At 35.2% G+C, this 19,991-nt stretch overlaps 1 protein-coding gene across 1 annotated transcript in view; it reads right to left on the bottom strand.

Moving 5' to 3' along the window:
- GALNT13 (polypeptide N-acetylgalactosaminyltransferase 13) overlaps positions 1-19,991 on the bottom strand; it is a 705,305-nt gene that overhangs the window by 75,066 nt on the left and 610,248 nt on the right. Inside the window, exon 9 of the mRNA XM_036747971.1 lies at positions 16,204-16,302. Coding sequence (XP_036603866.1) covers positions 16,204-16,302 — 99 coding nt within the window. The remainder of the gene's footprint in view (positions 1-16,203; positions 16,303-19,991) is intronic.

Here is a 19,991-nt window from a genome sequence, read left to right as displayed (position 1 = left end):
AATATCACAGATGAAGAGCAGATGTTAAAGAAGTGTGAAAAATTGTGAGATTAAAATAAATTAGGTAGACCTATTCAAATATTCAATGCATTCTGCTTGGGTGGAGATGTATGTAGAATGAAATACTGTGTCAGCATAGCTAATATAGCAGAGGTAAGAATTTGTGGAACACCGTTGTCACTTTCAGCATCACCCTATAAAAGCAAGCATTCATTTATGCACACCTTTACAAACTCAGTCATGCCAAGGCCCTGCCAGCCCTCTGTAGCAGTAAAAGGAATGTGGCAGTCATGAAATCTCTCAGTCAGAGTAATTAATCCAGATCTATCTCTCTGTTCCATTTCACAATGGCTTTCTGCATATAACTTTGAACTTTCCACTTATGTTCTTGAACATCCATCTCATCTTTGGTTGCTATGATTTTCTTTTTGCCTGATATGTCTCCTTGTTATTCCTCATCTTATATGTCGCATAAGGTCCATCCACTCATCTGAAAGAACAAAATTTCACTAAATCCCTATATTCCACTTATATTCTTTATTGTTCTCAGGTGTGAAGGAGCTCTGTGTGTTTGGGACTCATTGCATGAGATTGGTTATGAGCAACATGGTCCAGCAATGAATTTTCAGTGAAAGTTCCTGAGTTTGAAATCTGGCTCACTTTTTACTTGCATCCTTAGGCAAGACATTTAATATTTCTCAGCTTCAGTTTCTTCATTGATAAAATGATGAGGTTGGTCTATATGACTTTAAGTCCATACATATTGGGTTTGAAGTCTCTGGGCTATTTTTATGTGCATATTTTTAATCAAAGAAAAACAATCTACCATCATGGAGCTTATAGTTTAGCAGGAGTTAAGACACAATATCATAAGTTAGTCAATATTACAAATTGAGTTATTATTTTAAAGGATAGGTAGGGATTCAACAAAGAAAGAGGGATATTTTTAGATATTCCATTATAGGGAAAAATAAGAAAAGAAACAGAAGTATAAAAGTGCAAGGTATAAGAATAAGAAGAGTCCACTTTGGCTAGAGTCAAGTGAAGAGATTGGAGTAATATGAGGGACAGCGGGAGAGGTAAGGTGGTACCAAATTTCAGAATGTTAGGAGAGACATGAACTCATATATCTACAAGCAGGATAATTTTGGAATTGACAAACAGGAAGGTATGACAAAGACTGGTTAGGAAGTTATTAAAATAATAAAGGCAGTTGATGTGGGCCCTTCCTAGAAAGGTAGCAGTAGGAATAGAAAGGAGATGGATGAAAGACACTTTGCAGGTATGAAATTGATAGATTATTTAGAAATTTAATGAATATAATAGGTGAGGGAGAAGAAAGAGTTATGAAGTCTTGAATTAGTCTTATTATGAAAAGTTCACTGAATGGTACAGGGAAATGCATGTGTATTTGAAATTTCATTGTGTTTGTTTGGTTTAATCACAGCCATTACTCTTTTCAATTGTCCTCCTCTGGACTAATGTTTTGCAACAGGACGGGAATATGATTAACCAAGAGATAGTTACTAAAGTAGAACACAGAGACACATGTAAAAACCCTTTCAGTGATCATTACTATGCAACATCAAATACACAGATGTCCTTCAAACCTCTTCAAAATAAAATAAAATGTACTTTTTGGATTTGCAGCATCGCTCAGTAATTTTTATTATTCCTTTCATTACAAATATCCCCTGAATGATTGTTTAGATAGCATATTCCTAGAGCATATTTTATTTAGTTTTCATTAGACTTCTGGAGGGCAGAGCTAATGGCTTCCACTTCCTTTGGCATGCTTAATAAAGTGCTTTGCACATAGTGATGGATCAATAAATTCTATTGACCAAATTATGCCATTGATCCTAAACAGGGCCCAGAACAGGAGATGTTTATGAGAAGGCTTAATAAGCACTCTAATACTGTTGGTAAATAGAGTTTAGTGAACTCACCAAAATAGCAATAAAACATGATGGAGTTGATTTTCTATATTGGGTATCTAACTGTTGAGTCCTATACAGTAACAGTTTAAAAAAATAAAAAAATAAAACAAAATAAAATTGCATTATTAATTTGTTATAAAAATAATAAATATCAATTATTACTATGTAGTTCAACAAAACACAAGTAAACTAATGCAAACTCACCAAATCTACACTAATTTTGCAAGATTATTGGAGGATATTTAATTGTGAAATTTAAAAGATTAGAAAGTTATATTTCATGCAATTCATAATTATTTTGAATACTTTTTTTCATTTTCCCTCCTATTTCTTAAACAAAAAATAGTATTTAAATACCAGTGATTTTGTGGATTTCTTGTGTAGCCTACTTCATGCAAACTTTATTAATCATCTAAATTTGTTTCTTTGCTAATTCTCTGGGGTTTTCTTTTTTCCCCTTGAATAATATTTTATTTTTCCCAATTAGAAGTAAAACAATTTTAACATTCATTAAAAACTTTGACTTGGATCATTTTATTTCTGAGAAAAACTATGTCACTCACAGCTGATCATCTTAAGATATTGCTGTTGGTATATAAATGTTCTTCTCTTCTCCTTCATTTTGCTTCAGTTCATGTAAGTTTTCCTAGGTTTTCATGAAAGCATCCCGCTCATCATTTCTTATAGAACAATAGTGTTCCATTACAACCACCTACCACAACTTCATCAGCCACTCCTCAGTTGATGGACATCCTGTAAATGTCCAATTGTTTGCCACCACAAAAAGAGCCGCTGTAAATATTTTTGCATATGTAAGTCCTCTTTTGTTTTTAAAAATCCCTTTGGAATATAGACCTAGAAGTATTATTGCTGGAACAAAGGGTATACACAGTTTTATAGCCCTTTGGTCATAGTTCCAAATTGCTCTTCAGAATGCTTGAATCAGTTCACAACTTTACCAGCAGCACATTAATGTCCCAATTTTCCCACATGCCTTCCAATATTTATCATTTTCTTTTTCTGTTATATTATTCAATCTGATAGGTGTGAGATGGTACCTTAGAGTTGTTTTAATTTTTGTTTCTCTAGTCAATAGTGATTTAGTACATTTTTTCAAATGACTATAGATAGCTTTGATTTTTTTGTCTGAAAACTGCCTGTCATATTCTTTTACAATTTATATATGAGGGAATCACTTATATTCTTATAAATGTGAATTAGTTCCCTATATATTTGAGAAATACGGCCTTTGTCTCGGATACTTGCTGAGAAAGAAAACTTTCCCCTGCTTTGAGTTTTCCTTCTAATCTTGGTTTCATTGGTTTTGTTTGCACAAAACCTTTTTATTTAACATAAACAAAGTTATCCAATCTGTATTTTGTAATGCTCTCTGTCTCTATTTTGGTCATGAATTCTTCCATTCTCCATAAATCTGACAGGTAATCTACTCCCTGCTCACCTCATTTCTTTATGGTATCACCCTTGATGTCTAAATCATGTACTCCTTTTGACCTTCTCTTGGTATATGGTGTAAGATGCTCTATACCTAGTTTCTAAGTAAATTTTCATGTTAGCTTCAAATAATGACAATTTTACCTCCTCTCTGTTCATGTATGCATCTTTAATTTTATACATTTTGTTAATTATAGCTAGCATTTTAGACTTCTGTTAAATAATAGTGGGGAAACAGGGCCTATTTAATTTGTCCATTTGTAGAGGTGAAAGTTGTAGGATTTCTTCATTGCAAATAACAATAATAGCATTTAGTGAATAAGGATAGGTGTATGCCTATAAATTTGATTCTCAAACCACAACTATGTGTAACAATAGTGGCAACTACTAGATAAGAAACAGATATTTCCCAGCATTTAGAGTGACAACAGGACAACTAAAATATTTTCAGTAGGTAGTTATAGATACAGGTTTAGAGCTTGGCAAAGATATGATTTGGGGGATCTTCACTTTAAGAGGCAATAATTGAATTGTAAGAATAGATGTATCATCAAAGGAAACAAACTAAAGAGAAATGAACAGAGAACATTCACAGAACTAGATTCTCTGGCAAATACATGTACCTGAGAATCACTGGATGATTCTATATTTAGACAAAGATAAGCTCAAGATTCTACAACTCCCCTGGAGGAGTTCACTTCATGACAGATTACGCCTAGTTTGAAGATCTCAAGATTAGGTTAATGCTCTGTGACCACCATCTAAATTCTAGGAAACAAAGATCTAGATCCTTCTAGTGTTTCTTTCCACTAGTTATGATTGGAAACACTAGTAAGGCATCAAACCCATCTTGCCATTTCACTAATCTTCTTAAGTTCTCTAACAGAAGTCAAATCCTAAAAACAAAATATGCAATGGCTGTTGGGAACAGCTTGGCAACATATCTCTACTTCATGCTTTTAAAACTTCAAGGATTGCTGAAATTTTAGCAAATGATATGGAACCATGGATAACAGATTATTATTCTATGTCTGTACTTATCTAGCTCATTTTGTCACTGATTTCCAAGTTGAAATACTGGATGTACAGCTGTTATAATGCCATTAGCTCTATTCAAATCGGTTGGAATTCACTTGTAAATTTAGCTTTGCAAAATCCCCAGTGGCTTTTAATTTCACTGTGGTAGATGTTAAGAGAGGGTGAAACTAACATGGATGAGATTTCTAAGTAATTACAATTCATTTCTCAAATCAACTTTTAAATTTGAATGTATATTTGCTCAATGAATGAATGTCTTCATTAACATCTATGAGTACATTCCAGTACATTACCACAATAATTAAGTATTCTTTAGCAGAGAAATCTCTAATGAGGGGAGAAAGCATTATTTAGTTTACAAATCCATGTAATGACTATAATAAAGGAAAAAATCTTAACTCAAGTGTAAGTAAGTTCATGCTTCAGAAGAGGGAAAGATATTTGCAAGAGTAACAGATAAAAAATAACCATTTCTTCTTTATCCTGCCAGATAATAGCACTTTTCTTGATGGTTAGGCTAAGTTCCCCTAAAGGTTTGCTACCTTGAAAAATGGCTCTGCTAGTTGGTTCAGTGAGTAGAGCACCGGCCCTAGAGTCAGGAGTACCTGAGTTCAAATCTGGCCTCAGACACCTGACACATGTCAAGCAATTCAACATAGGCCACATGTGTATCATTATGTATAACCCTTCTACAATACTCATGTTGTGAAAGACTAACTATATTTTGCTCCTTCCCTTTCAAAAGTGTTTGTTTTTGATTACCTCCACCCCCATCTGCCCTCCCCTCCATCATCCCCCCCATTTTTTTTTATCTTCTTCCCTCTTCTTTCCTGTGGGGTAAGATTCCCAATTGGGTATGTATGGTATTCCCTCCTTAGGCCAAATCTGATGAGAGCAATGTTCACTCATTCCCCCCTCATCTGCCCTCTCCCCTCCTCCCACAGAACTGCTTCCTCTTACCACCTTTATGGGAGATAATCCATCCCATTCTATCTCTCCTTATCTCCCTCTCTTAGTATGTTCCTCTCTCATCCCTTAATTTGATTTTATTTCTTTTAGATATCTTCCCTTCATCTTCAACTTACCCTGCATCCACTCTCTCCCTCCCTCCCTCTCTCTCTCTCTCTCTCTCTCTCTCTCTCTCTCTCTCTCTCTCTCTATATATATATATATATATATATATATATATATATATGTATTTATATACACACACACACATAGATATATACATACATATACATACATACACATTCGCCCATATATATATACATAAACATATTGTATGCATATTCCCTTCAGCTACCCTAATACTGAGGTCTCATGAATCATACTTGTCATCTTTCCATGTAGGAATGTCAACAAAACAGTTCACCTTTAGTAAGTCCCTTGCAATTTCTTTTTCTTGTTCTTTTTCTTGATTACCTTTTCATGCTTATCTTGATTCTTGTGTTTGAAAGTCAAATTTTCTATTCAGTTCTGGTCTTTTCACTGAGAAAGCTTGAAAGTCCTCTATTTTATTGAAAGTCTATATTTTGCCTTGGGGCATGATACTCAGTTTTGGTGGGTAGGTGATTCTTGGTTTTAATCCTAGCTCTATTGACCTCTGGAATATCATATTCCAAGCCCTTCGATCTCTTAATGTAGAGGCTGCCAGATCTTGCTGCCAGAAACTCAAATTGTTTCTTTCTGGCTGCTTGCAGTATTTTCTCCTTGATCTGGGAGCTCTGGAATTTGGTGACAATATTCCTGGGAGATTTCTTTTTGGGATCTATTTGAGGAGGCAATAGATGGATTCTTTCAATTTCTATTTTGCCCTGTGGCTCTAGAATATCAGGGCAGTTCTCCCTGATAATTTCTTGAAAGATGATATCTAGGCTCTTTTTTTGATCATGGCTTTCAGGTAGTCCAATAATTTTTTAATTATCTCTCCTGGATCTATTTTCCAGGTCAGTGGTTTTTCCAAGGAGATATTTCACATTGTCTTCCATTTTTTTCATTCCTTTGGTTCTGTTTTATAATATTTTGATTTCTCATCAAGTCACTAGCTTCCACTTGCTCCAATCTAATTTTTAAAGTAGTTTTTTCTTCGGTGGTCTTTTGGACCTCCTTTTCCATTTGGCTACTTCTGCCTTTCAAGGCATTCTTCTCCTCATTGGCTTTTTGGAACTCTTTTGCCATTTGAGTTAGTCTGTTTTTTAAGGTGTTGTTTACTTCAGTGTATTTTTCAGTATTTTTTGGGGTCTCCTTTAGCAAGTCATTGACTTGTTTTTCATGGTTTTCTCACATCCTTCTCATTTCTCTTCCCAATTTTTCCTCTACTTCTCTAACTTGCTTTTCCAAATCCTTTTTGAGCTCTTCCATGGCCTGGGACCAGTTCATGTTTTACTTGGAGGCTTTTGGCATAGGCTCTTGCACTTTATTGACTTCTTTAGGCTGTATGTTTTGGTCTTCTTTGTCAGCAAAGAAAGAATGCAAAGTCTGAGACTGAATCTCAGTGTGTTTTCGCTGCCGGGCCATATTCCCAGCCAACTAACTTGACCTTTGAGTTTTTCAGTGGGGTATGACTGCCTGTAGACTAGAGAGTTCTATGTTCCATGTTTGGGGGGGAGGTGCCGGCTCTGCCCCAACAGCACTGCTCCTTCCCCAGGAACCCCCAACCCAGACTGGGCTTAGATCTTCAGCAGGCTGTGCACTCCTGTTCTGATCTGCCACTTAATTCCTCCCACCAGGTGGGCCTGGAGCCGGAAGTAACAACAGCTGTAGCTGCCCCACCTCCGCTGCCCCCAGGGCTGGAAGCTGAACTTTGAACTCCTTCCATTCCTGCAGCTTTTCCCACTAACCTTCTCAGCAGTCTTTGGTGTTTGTGGGTTGAGAAGTCTCGTAACTGCCTCAGCTCACTGACTCAGGGCGGTAGGTCATGCTGTGCCCGGTTGCTGGTCTTGTTGGTCCACGCTGCTCAGGCTGGGCTCTGCTCCACTCCGTTCCCAGCTCCCAGCTCCCAGCTCCCAGCTCTGTGTGGGATAGATCTCACCCAGAGACCATCCAGGCTGTCCTGGGCTGGATCCCTGCTTCCCTCTGCTGTTTTGTGGGTTCTGCCATTCTAGAATTGGTTCAGAGTCATTTTTTATAGGTTTTTGGAGGGACTCGGTACAGAGCTCACGCTAGTCCCTGCTTACCAGCTGCCATCTTGGCTCCGCCCCTTCCCCCCATTTTAAAGATGAGGAAACTGAAATTTAGACAGATGAATGGACTTGGAAAAAGTTATTCTGGCAGTATGTGTCAAATTTTGGATTTGAACCACTCTCTTTATTCTATAATTGAGAGCTACCATGCCAAATTAACCAAAAGAACCATCTAGACCCATCAATATCTAAGCAAGAGCAATATCTACAACATAAGTTAGAAGAGATTATTCAGAATTTACTTGAATCCCTTCACTTATGGGTAATCCAGTACATCCCTTTGGCAGTCCATTCCACCCTTGGTTAGTTATAATTGTTAGGAGGTTTTTCTTTGTTTTTATGTTTCAATGTACTTATTTTATAGCCTTAACACAATCCTTCAAGCAGAACAAGACTAGTCACTCTTCTACATGATAACATTTAAAATACTTTACAACATGTACCATGCCCCCCCAAGTCTAAAGTCTATGCATCTCTATGTCAAACATGCCAACCTCCTTCAATTGATCAATATACGGCATCATATCAAGGTTTGGCAACAACATTGAGTACTCTCTAATTAATATTAATATCCTTCATAAAATAATACTTCTAGAACTAAACACAGGATGCTAAATGTGGTCTGACCAGCATAGAATAGAATAAGACTATCCCTCTTCATTCCTGGAAGTTATTCCTCTCTCAAGGAAGCCAATGATTCTATTAAACCCCTGGCAGATTACTATGGATTAATACTTAGCTTGCAATTCACTAAAACCTTTAGAACTGAAAATTAACTGTCTAGCTACTCCCTTTCTCATTTTGTACTCCTAATTTTTTTAAACCCAGATGAAAAACCTTACTTTTATCCCCAGTTAATATCATATAATTAAATTCTGCCAGATGTTCTAGCCTTTCAAGATTTGAGGGATTCTAACTTCTTATCCAATTTCTAATCAATTCTTTTTTAGATAAATCTCATTTACAAATTAGAATGTGTGCCATCTATGCCTTAAGCAAGGCACTGATAAAAAAATGCTAAACAGGAGACAGAAAGACACACAATCAAAATAAAGGGCTGGAGCAGAATTTATTATCCTTCAGCTGAAATTTAAAAAAAAAAAGGTAAGGGTAGCAATCATCATCTCAGATAAAGGAAAATCAAACAATGTTGAATCATTTGTTTTGTCCAACTCTTTCTGACTCGATTTTGGGTATTCTTGGCAAAGATACTGGAGGGGTTTGCATTTCCTTCTGCAGCTCATTTTATGTATGAGGAAACTGAGACAGAATAATATGACTTGACAGGATCACATAGTTAGTATCAGAGGCCAGATTTGAACTCGTCTTCCTGACTCTAGGCCTGGCACTCTATCACTGCAACACCTAGCTGCCCAAAAAGCAAAAATAGACCTAATTAAAACAGATTATTTAAAGAAGTTTTATTTTGCTAAAATGTGCCACAGGGGATGAATAAAAAATTATAGCAAGTTCCTCTGATTTATCAAATATATATGGAACTGAGGAAAATTTATTTTAAAAAAATGAAAGCCATCCCCCAATTGATAAATGGTTAAAGGAGACTTCTGGAAGCCCAGATGGCAGAGCAAGAAGTATGTCACTCTCACTCTCCCTTATTGACCTCTAAAACTCCCAAAAATATTCCCCCAGGAAAAATCCTGGAATAGCTGAGCCAGCAGAAAAATGGGGTGCAACAGTATTTTAACCTGGGAAGCTTGGGGGATTAATAGGAAAGATCCCTCTTCCTCTGGTGAAAGGGGATCAGTACAGGAAGGGAGGCATCCCAGCAAGCCCCACCTTGGCAAAACAGCAGGAAATCCTGAGCCCCAAGGTGGTGGAGTAGGCAAGTGCCAACACCTTGGCACAGGCAGGGGAACCAGTAAATTCCAGCAGTAAAGTGTCCTGGTCTGTCAGCACAATTCCAGGAAGCATAACTCCAGGTAGGCAGGCATCCAACACCCTGAGAGCTTCAATGCTGATGACTCTACTTCAGCACCAGGTAAGCTGTCAGACTCCTATGGCCTCTAGCTACCAGCACCTCAGGCCCCAGTAAACAAAGCCAGTGACAAGGTCCCTGGCCCCTATGGAAATATGAACTTGATCTCAAGTTCAAAAAACCTTTTTGGAAGAACTCAAACAAGAGAGGTAGAAGAAAATTGGGAAAAAAAATGAGAGGTATGGAAGAGAGAGTCAATACCTTGGGAAAGGAAGGACAAAAATTGACTGTAAGAAAATACTCTTTAAAAAGCAAAATTGTCTAAGTGGGAAAGGAGGTACAAAAGTTAATTGAAGAAAACAATTCATTAAAAATTAGAATTGGGCAAGTGGAAGCTAATGACTTTATGAGACATCAAGAATCAGTCAAACAAAATCAAAAGAATGAAAAAATAGAAGAAAATGTAAAATACCTTATTGGAAAACAACTGACATGGAAAATAGATCCAAGAGAGATAATTTAAAAATTATTGGTCTACCTGAAAGCCATGATGAAGAAAGAGCCTGGACAGTATCTTTCAAGAAATCATCAATGAAAACTCCCCTAAGGTTCTAGAACCAGAGGGTAAAACAGTCATTGAAAGAATCCACTGATCATTTCCTGAAAGTGATCTCAAACAGAAAAGGCCAAGGAATATCATAGCCAAATTCCAGAATTATTGGGTCAAGGAGAAAATACTTTAAGTAGCCAGAAAGAAGCAATTTAAATATCAGGGAACCACAGTCAGGATTATGCAGACCTTGCAGCTTCTACATTAAAAGATCAAAGGGTTTGAAATATGAGATTCCATAAGGCAAAGGGACTTGGATTACAACCAAGGATCAACTATCCAGTGAAATTGAGCATAATCTTTCAGTGTCAGAGAGAGACTTTCAATGAAACAAGGGACTTTCAAACCTTGACAATGAAAAGACCAGAGCTCAATAGAAAATTTTATCTTCAAATATAAGACTTAAAAGATGCATAAAAAGGTAAACAGGAAAGGAAAAAAAGCCTGTTATTCAATAAGGGCAAACTGATCAAAAACAGAGCCTAGATATCATCTTTCAAGAAATTATCAAGGAGAACTACCCTGATATTCTAGAGCCAGAGGGTAAAATAGAAATTGAAAGAATCCACCTGAAAAGCCTCCTGAAAAAATCCCAGAAAGAAAACTCCTAGGAATATTGTTGCCAAATTCCAGAGCTACAGGATCAAGGAGAAAATACTGCAAGCAGCCAGAAAGAAACAATATGAATATTGTGGAAACACAATCAGGATAACACAAGATCTAGCAGCTTCTACATTAAGGGATCAAAGGGCTTGGAATATGATATTCTGGAGGTCAATGGAGCTAGGGTTAAAACCAAACACCACCTACCCAGCAAAACTGAGTATCATGCTCCAAGGCAAAATATGGATTTTCAATAAAACAGAGGACTTTCAAGCTTTCTCAGTGAAAAGACCAGAGCTGAATAGAAAATTTGACTTTCAAACCCAAGAATCAAGAGAAGCATGAAAAGGTAAACAAGAAAGAGAAATCATAAGGCACTTACTAAAGTTGAACTGTTTTATTTACATTCCTACATGGAAAGATGATGTGTATAATTCATGAGACCTCAGTATTAGGGTAGCTGAAGGGACTATACATACATACATACATATATACATATACATAAATATATATATATATAGACAGACAGAGGGCACAGGGTGAGTTGAATATGAAGGGATGATATCTAAAAATAAAATCAAATTAAGGGATGAGAGAGGAATATATTGAGGGAGAAAGGGAGAGATAGAATGGGGAAAATTATCTCACATAAAAGTGGCAAGAAAAAGCAGTTCTGTAGGAAGGGAAGAGTGGGCAGGTGAGGGGGAATGAGTGAATCTTGCTCTCATCATATTTGACCTGAGGAGGGAATAACATACGCACTCAATTGGGTATCTTACCCCACAGGAAAGAAGGAGGAAGGAGATAAAAAAAGGGGGGAAGATAGAAGAGAGGGCAGATAGGAGGCGGAGGTAAACAAAAGCAAACACTTTCAAAAAGGGACAGGGTCAAGGGAGAAAATTGAATAAAGGGGGATAGGATAGGAAGGAGCAAAATATAATTAGTCTTTCACAACACGAGTATTGTGGAAGGGTTTTGTATAATGATACACATGTGGCATATGTTGAATTGCTTGCCTTCTTTGGGATGGTGGGTAGGGAGGGAAGAGGGGAGAGAATATAGAACTTGAAGCTTTAAAAGCAGATGTTCAAAAAAAAAGTTTTTGCATGCAACTAGGAAATAAGATATACAGGCAATGGGGCATAGAAATCTATCTGCCCAACAAGAAAGTAAGGGAAAGGGGGATGGGAGGGAGTGGGGTGATAGAAGGGAGGGCTGACTGAGGAATGGGGCAATCAGAATATATGCCATCTTGCAGTGGGGGGAGTGTAGAAATGGGGAGAAAATTTGTAATTCAAACTCTTGTGGAAATCAATGCTGAAAACTAAAAATATTAAATAAATAAAAGAAAAAAGTATTAAATAGTAAATATGGTAATTTAATGAAATGACTTTTAATAAGGACATCAAAGTTTGAGGGAAGGTAAGATAATTTCTTAGTGGTGGTTGGATCAACTGGTGGATCAAGAAGATGTTATTTACTTTCAGTTTTTAGGGGGGAGGAGTAGAATGGTTATGAATCTGTGACTTCATCTATCTAGAGAATTCTGTTTTGGAAACTTTCTCTAGCACTCCAGAGAAGCAACTGCTCAATAATGTCTTAGAGTGTTGTCTGTAATAATTCTTGTTTATTTGACAAAGGCAGAACTTGAACTCAGGTCCTTCTGACTGAAAGGTCAGACCTCCCTCCATTTTGACATGCGATTAGTATTTACAATATGGGTTAAAACACCACCATTCACAGCAACAAAACAAAGCCCAAAGTGATTAAATATAAAAGAGCACCCTAAATTTTAAATACTCCTATAACTGGTCTGCTGAGTCTGAAGTAAATTGGTGTTCCAATTGTTCTTTTTTGAGTGGTTAAGAAAAAAACACATTTTTACCTATGACAAAATGTTGTTTCTTGTTGAAATCTCTATAAATGTTGAAAAAAAATCAAAACTCATGTTTAAAGAATACAAAGCCTGTGGCACAACTGTCAACAATTGTAAAATACACTATTTTGGAAAGACAACTGAGTTCAATCCCTCATATGTTGCTTTAACATTATTTTTCTGTCTTCATGCATGAGCAAGAATAAAATTTGATTATTTTTATGAGTAGAGGGACACTTTAAAAATCTCCAAACTAAATAACCACAATAATAGAGGCTGCTTCCATGGAAACATAACAAGATAGCAATAAAAACCAGTAGAGGTTAGCCTAGAGTGTAGGGAGGTCAAGCCTGTTTTTTTTTTTTCACAAACCAAGTTGGATTAAAAAAAATCACCTCAGTTTAAAAATCTCCAGAAACTAAGTTCGAACATAAATACCATGAAATGACAATGATGTGATGACTGAATTTATGTATAAGTATACTGAAGTTTGATTAACAAGGAAGTCTGTTTAGTGAGTTAAGCAATTCCTATAGGAAGCTTTGTTTTTTATTCTCTTGCTTCTGACGTTGTCTGAATGACAATCTTGGCTCTATAGGAACATTCAAGTGAAGTGAATAATTTAAGCAACTGCCTAAAAGATATTTCATCATCCCAATATTTTTAAAGTCAATTATTTAGAGTTGCTTTAGTCTTTTAATTTTTTTGCTATGGCTGATATAGTTATTTTGGTATTTGTAGATTACACCTCTGACAGTGCAATTCCCTCATTATATCTAACTAATCCAAACACACTCGATGAAAAGCCTGTGTTCCATCGCTAAAACATGGGTAAAAAGCTCAGCACAGGGGAACCATCTCTATGAGAAACGAAAGTGATGGAGAAGGGGTAGTCAGTCAGGTAGAGGAGAGAATGAAAGAACAGTGTCACAAAAATTTAGAGAAGATGTAGCACATATTGTTTGTCAAGAACAGACAATTATCAGTGTCAAATATTGCAGAGAGGTCAACAGAGATGAACACTGAGAAAAGCCATCAGAAATAGCAAGAGATTGTTAGAAGGGATAATAGAACTTTCAGACCTCCCACAATATTATAAAGCCTCAAAACCACTTAATCCTCATGACCAAAGAGAAAAGAAGGTTAATTCAATAAGCTAGACAAGGAAATCTCAAAAATCATTTAACTCTATAACCCAATGACAAACTAACTTTCAAAACTTAAGTTACCTTGGAAAGAACTCCTTATTTTAGAAGCACTTTTTGGAAAACTTGAAAGCAGTCTGGCAGAAATTGGAATTATACATATCTCTTACACCATATTCCATTATAAAGTCAAGATTTGAATTCATTAATATGCAACCTGAATATTAAATTTATACCGTAATAGAATAAGAAGAGGAGCAGATGACATATTTTTCACAGCAATAAGTAGGGAAAGAATTTTTACCTAATCAATGGATACAATGAATTACTAAAGATAAATAATTTTGAATACATGAAACTGAAAAGTTCCATAAAAATTAACACATCTAGAATGGAAACAATGGGCTGAAAATAATCCGCATGTCAATTTTTTTAATGAGGGGCTGATGTCTATACTATATAGATAACATCCAGAAATACAGAATACCAAAAACTATTCCCTGATTGGGAAGTAGTCAAAGGATATGATCCAACACTTCTCAAAATAAAAATATAAATAAAAACTATTCACAACCATATAAAATAATTTTCCAAAACTATAATAATGAAATCCAAATCAAACTACCTCATACACAGAACACTGGAAAATATGAAAATAGGCATGAATAGTCAATATTGGAAGCATTGTGGAAGGGCATGGACATTAATGCAGTACTGGTGGAATTGTGAATGGGTACAACTCTTTTGAAATTTAATTTGGAATTGTATAAGAAAAGTAGCTAAAATGCCTATAAAATTAGATCCAGTGATTCCAAAGCTAGGTATATTCTCCCAATGAAGTCAATAACAAAGAGATTCCCCATATGCACTAAAATATTCAAATGCTATCTTGTTATGTTTCCATGGAAGCAGCCTCTATTATAGTGGTTATTTTGAGGAAGCAATGAGGTAAAACTATAATCCATTCCCATCAGTTGGGGAATGACAACAGAAACCATGATGTATTAATAAAATGGAGTACATGATAGCCATGATGAATACATAAAAGTATGGAAAACCCTTCAATGTGTTCAAAGTGGCATAAGTAGTGCTAGAAAAACATTTTATAAGAAGATTATAACAGTATAAATAGTAACAACCATGTAGAAATCAAAACCAAATATTTCAAAATTACAAAGATAAAACTTGGTCCTAAAAAAGGGGATGAGGGAACAGCTAGGTGGCACAGTGAGTAGAGCATCAGCCCTGAAGTCAGGAGGACCTGACTTTAAATCCTGCCTCAGACACTTGACACACTTACTCGCTGTGTGACCTTGGATAAGTCACTTAACCTAAATTGCCCTGTCTACCCTCCTTCAAAAAAAAGACACCTCTTTCCATTCCTTTCTTAAGGTCTAAGTCTGTGGATGTAGAACATTGCATATAACAACATTTCTTTTGAAATGTTGATTAGTTATGATGATTTCTTTTTTTCTTTCAAAAATTATAATAAATGATAGTTCTTCAGAAGGATATTAAAACAAGAAAGAAGAGTCAATGCAAAAATAACAATTAAAAAACATTTTTAAAAAGATAATTGGATTAACCAGTTTCAGTTTGATGATGATATTTGAAACCAGATTGCAAAATTCGAGGATGTAGTAAGAAGAGACTAAGTGGAGGAAATAAATGATCACAGCTTTTTCTAATGAAACCTGGCTGTGCTATTTACTATCCATATGTATTAGTCATTTCTTAAAAACTAAAATACATTCAATGTCATTATATGTCAGTGGAAGAATGATTTCTTACAAGTGGGAAAGTTTTTTAGAAGTTCCTGTTTGCAGATGACATTGGATGAACTGTATTAAGTCCCAGAAGACCAAGGAGCCTCATAAATGAGGTTCACAACCACTCACAAACTCAAGAGTTTCCACACAGAAAAAAGTAGTCTGAAAATATCTCTATTTTCTAGACAATGATATGCAGTTGGTTTGACAGATTCCCCCTAAGCAGAACGTATATCTTGAGGTATGACACATGTTACAAGATTTAGATTGTTGAAAAGAACTGTAAGCTCAGATAAAATTGTCTCACTGTTTTTTTTTTCAGAACTACAAGGAACTCTGAAGAAAGAATAATCATATATATATATATATATATATATATATATATATATATATATATATATATATATGTATGTATGTGTTTTTTTCTATTTGTAATTCATTCCCCTATGGGTAAGTAGACTAGATCTGGGTCTGCTGACAGACAGTGAAAGTGAGTATAAATTTTATTGGAATAAATTTTGTGTGTGTCTGTGTGTGTGTCTGTGTGTGTGTGTGTCTGTGTGTGTGCATGTGCATGTGTAATCCCAACAGAGTAAATGATATTTGGATGTATTATAGAAAATATGAATCTGATTAGCAAGATGATATTTACCTGATTTCCTCCCATGCCATGACAATTGAACATGCCTACTTTTTCATTGTCTTTGCGGCCCATGTTGTCTAAACACTGGTTGGTTTCCACATTTCTTATCTGGAGAAGAGAGAAAATTGAGAAAAACAGTGAAATCAAGGAAGGTCTGAAAACTCTGAAGTTTATTTTGTGAACCAGAGTGCTGTACTTCAAGTAAGGAAGACCACATAAAAATCTTGATTCTGACACTTAGTAACTCTGTAATCAATGTAATTCATATTACCTTTCTGAGACTGTTTCCTCATGTATAAAATGGGGTAACAAAAACATGTATACCATAGAGTTTTATGTATTTCAAATGAGGTAATACATGTTTAACACTTGCTGGCAAGCATGAGATATTTTATTGGTACACTATGTGATATTTTCGGCACCATAGTTGCTTAAGAAGCCAATATTTCCTTACATGGTGCTTTCTTAAGCCTTGAGAAAATAACTGTCACAAGATATGATATCTAATTTGTCCACCAGATGGCAATCTATTCAAGCCAGTCTTAAGGGTTCTCCACAAAGGATCTCTAGTGCATTTAAAAGGCAGCCCTATGCAGTACTTTAACTAGCACTGGTCTGGGTTCTAAATTTATCTAGGGGATTATATTAAATTTAGTTTAAAATACTAAAATTAGGAAATGTCCTCTCTTGTATATATTTTCTTATGACTTCCCCAGTTAAGGCACTTCTGAACTGTTCACTTGAGCTTGAGTGAACCAATTTCCCCAGATGGGCCCTGCTTCTAGCACCTGATGTTTTTGGTTTTCCTTCTGTGAGACCCTAAATGAGAAGAAGGAGTTTACTTATGTTTCTCTTCGGATTTCTAGATCATTATCAATATATGCCTCAGCACATAATGGGCTTTTACCAAATGTTGTTGAATTGAATAGGAAATAGTGTAAGGAAATCATTATCTACTTAAGGAATATTCTTTAGATGCATAGGACTATAGAGGGAAAGGGATGGAATGTTTTTTACTGTCACAATTCTATCTATAATAACATTAAAATGAGGGCAGTTTTTTTGTTCTATTAAATTTGTATAGCTCTGAATACAGAAAATGTTTAAAACTTTGTAAACATGGATAAATTTCTTTTTTAAACTATTAAACTTATTAAATATTCCCTTCTCTATATTAGTTCTTTATTTTGCTTCTGCAGGTTAATAAAGTAAATATTCTTTCATTTTTAATTGTCATATTAAATGGAAAAGACTTGATCCTAAGACAAGTTATTATTAGACTGAATGATTACATCACACAAATTACTCAAAAACAAAAGTAAATGACAATATTCAAGCATAAGATTATGTATTTGTTCAAATAAGACATAATATTTCAATTAAGCATTTATTATAAAGTTAATATATATCTTGGATAAATGCAAATATTAAATACTATCTACTAAATTTATAGAGGTGGTAAATAATAAGTATTTTTTTTAAAGATTCAATTGATTTGCCCATGCAGCATAGCATAGCAGAAAGAACACACATTATGGCACCATAACACACTGAGTTGAATCCTTACTATCACTTTGTCTCTCTAGTCCCCAGTTTTTTCCTCATTTCAAAAAAAAGACATGAATTATATTTCTCTAAAGTTTCTTCCACCTCTAAATTACATAAACATTATAAAACCATCTTAAATGTCAGAAATAAAATAACATACTGTTGGAAAGAACCTTAGAAGTAATCTAGTCAACCTCAAATTTTACAGATGAAGAAACTGAGATCCAGAGGTTATTCACGGTCCTACAGTTAGTAAGTGATAGAACTAAGTCTTGGACTGAGCATGGAAGTTGAAGGAGTACAGGATTTGGCATCACTGTAACTGGGCTCAAATCTTAGTTCTACCACTTAACTCTCTGACCTTGTGCAATTCACACAGTCTCATTGGGCCATAGTTTCTATATCTCTTCAATAAGTAGGTTAGACCAGATAACATCTGAGGTCATTTCCAGCTCTGAACCTATGATCCTTTGATCCTCTATCTTATATCTGCTTTAATACTTATCTTCTTCACCTTATAGTTCCCTGACCTATAATGCAAATATTATACTGCTTTTATATATCCAAAGTGATGTTAATCCATATCAGTATTCATCAATTTTTATTTGTTTGTTTGGAGAAGGCGCTACACAATATAGTTATCTTTATTTTGAATAACAGTAGCAAATTCAATAAAGAACATAATAAAAGTCTTCTAAATTATAACATTGTCTAAAATGATACCTTATATATACAACACTGTATTGCTCACCAAATACATACACACATACATGCATACATACATACATACAAATAAACATAATATAATCTCATTTGATTCTTAGAATTACCTCATGAGGTGGAGAGGCCATAGGTAAGTATAATTATCCCTGTTTTACTGATAAGCAATTTAAAGTCAGTTAAATGACATAAGCAGTAAATGGCAAAGCCAGCACCTGAACCTGAGTATGTTAACATCAAAGTCAAATCTTCTTGTTATCATCATAGAATGATAAAATTGGTAGAGAATTGAATACTCAGCCTAACTAATCTCATTAGCTAGTAGTTTCCACATGAATGGTATCATTTATATATCATTGTTTTCAAAGAATTAAGATAAAATAAAATCTACTTTGTGTGATCATTTTTGTAACCATTCCCTCTCAACAATGCATGCTTCAACCCCAATATGCCTGCCCTTACTTGTCCATTTACATTTGCAAATTTGTAAATCTGCCATGGGAAATGCCAAGGAAGAAAAGATCTGTCCTCTGAAAACCTTGACATTGTATGGATACCTGTGAATGATGCACACTATTCATTGATCATCTCTTAGTATTGCTACATGACAGACTCATATTTTTGCTGATCATATATATTCCCCTGATAATATCCTTATTCCTTTACAATTTCTAAGCTATCTTGTGTTGTACTCCTCTTGTACCTATCATATGCTGTTCTACTCTCCTTTAGATGAATTCCAATACAATTATTTGGAGATTGGTATTCTATGAATATTCTTAATGGAATTATAAAGAGCATTATCTAATATTTTTTGAAGATTTACAAGACACTTCTGTATTTTTTGAAATGTTTCAAGGGCACTAATAAAGGGAAAAATCAAACTGGATGAATAACACCAGAAATGCAGAGGATGTAAAGTTTAGTCTCTATCTGCATTGCCTATGCCACTTACCTTATGCCTTTTAAAATATTGATTTAGGAAACCATGATTATTCCCTTGGACCTTGCAACTTTGCAAAATCTTCATTTCTTATTATATGGCATAAGGTGTTATAGCTGAAAAAACTGATTCTGTTTGTTTATGAGCCTCTTCAATTGATACTAAGCTGGTCCTTGGGTAATAGATGTGAAGTTGGATGTGAGACCAGTTGCTGGGTATTTTCAATTTGGTTTGGTAGCACTTTCCAGAATGTTTGTTCTGTTGCAATCTTTAATTCTTAAAACTTAAAAACTACACTACTGTATCAGAACATGTCTACCTTGTCTGGTACTCTGTATCTGCCAGTGGCATTAATAGACACATTTTTGAAGGGCCTCCTTTACATCATTCTCAAAGTTGTCTTTAAGATGTTTCCATCTTCCTATGTGACCAATCTTCTATTAATATTTTTTCATAAAACATGTTTTATGACTGCAAGATCTCTTGTGGCAATAAGCTTATTACCTACTCTGCGAAGGAAAATTTTCCAGATCTCAGTTCTTTCAAGCTTCAAAGTGTGATCTCTTCTCATATGGGAGCATTTGAC

The sequence above is a fragment of the Trichosurus vulpecula genome, chromosome 2 (assembly GCF_011100635.1).
Source record: "Trichosurus vulpecula isolate mTriVul1 chromosome 2, mTriVul1.pri, whole genome shotgun sequence".
Classification (NCBI taxonomy): domain Eukaryota; kingdom Metazoa; phylum Chordata; class Mammalia; order Diprotodontia; family Phalangeridae; genus Trichosurus; species Trichosurus vulpecula.
This window is presented reverse-complemented; position numbering and strand designations above follow the sequence as displayed.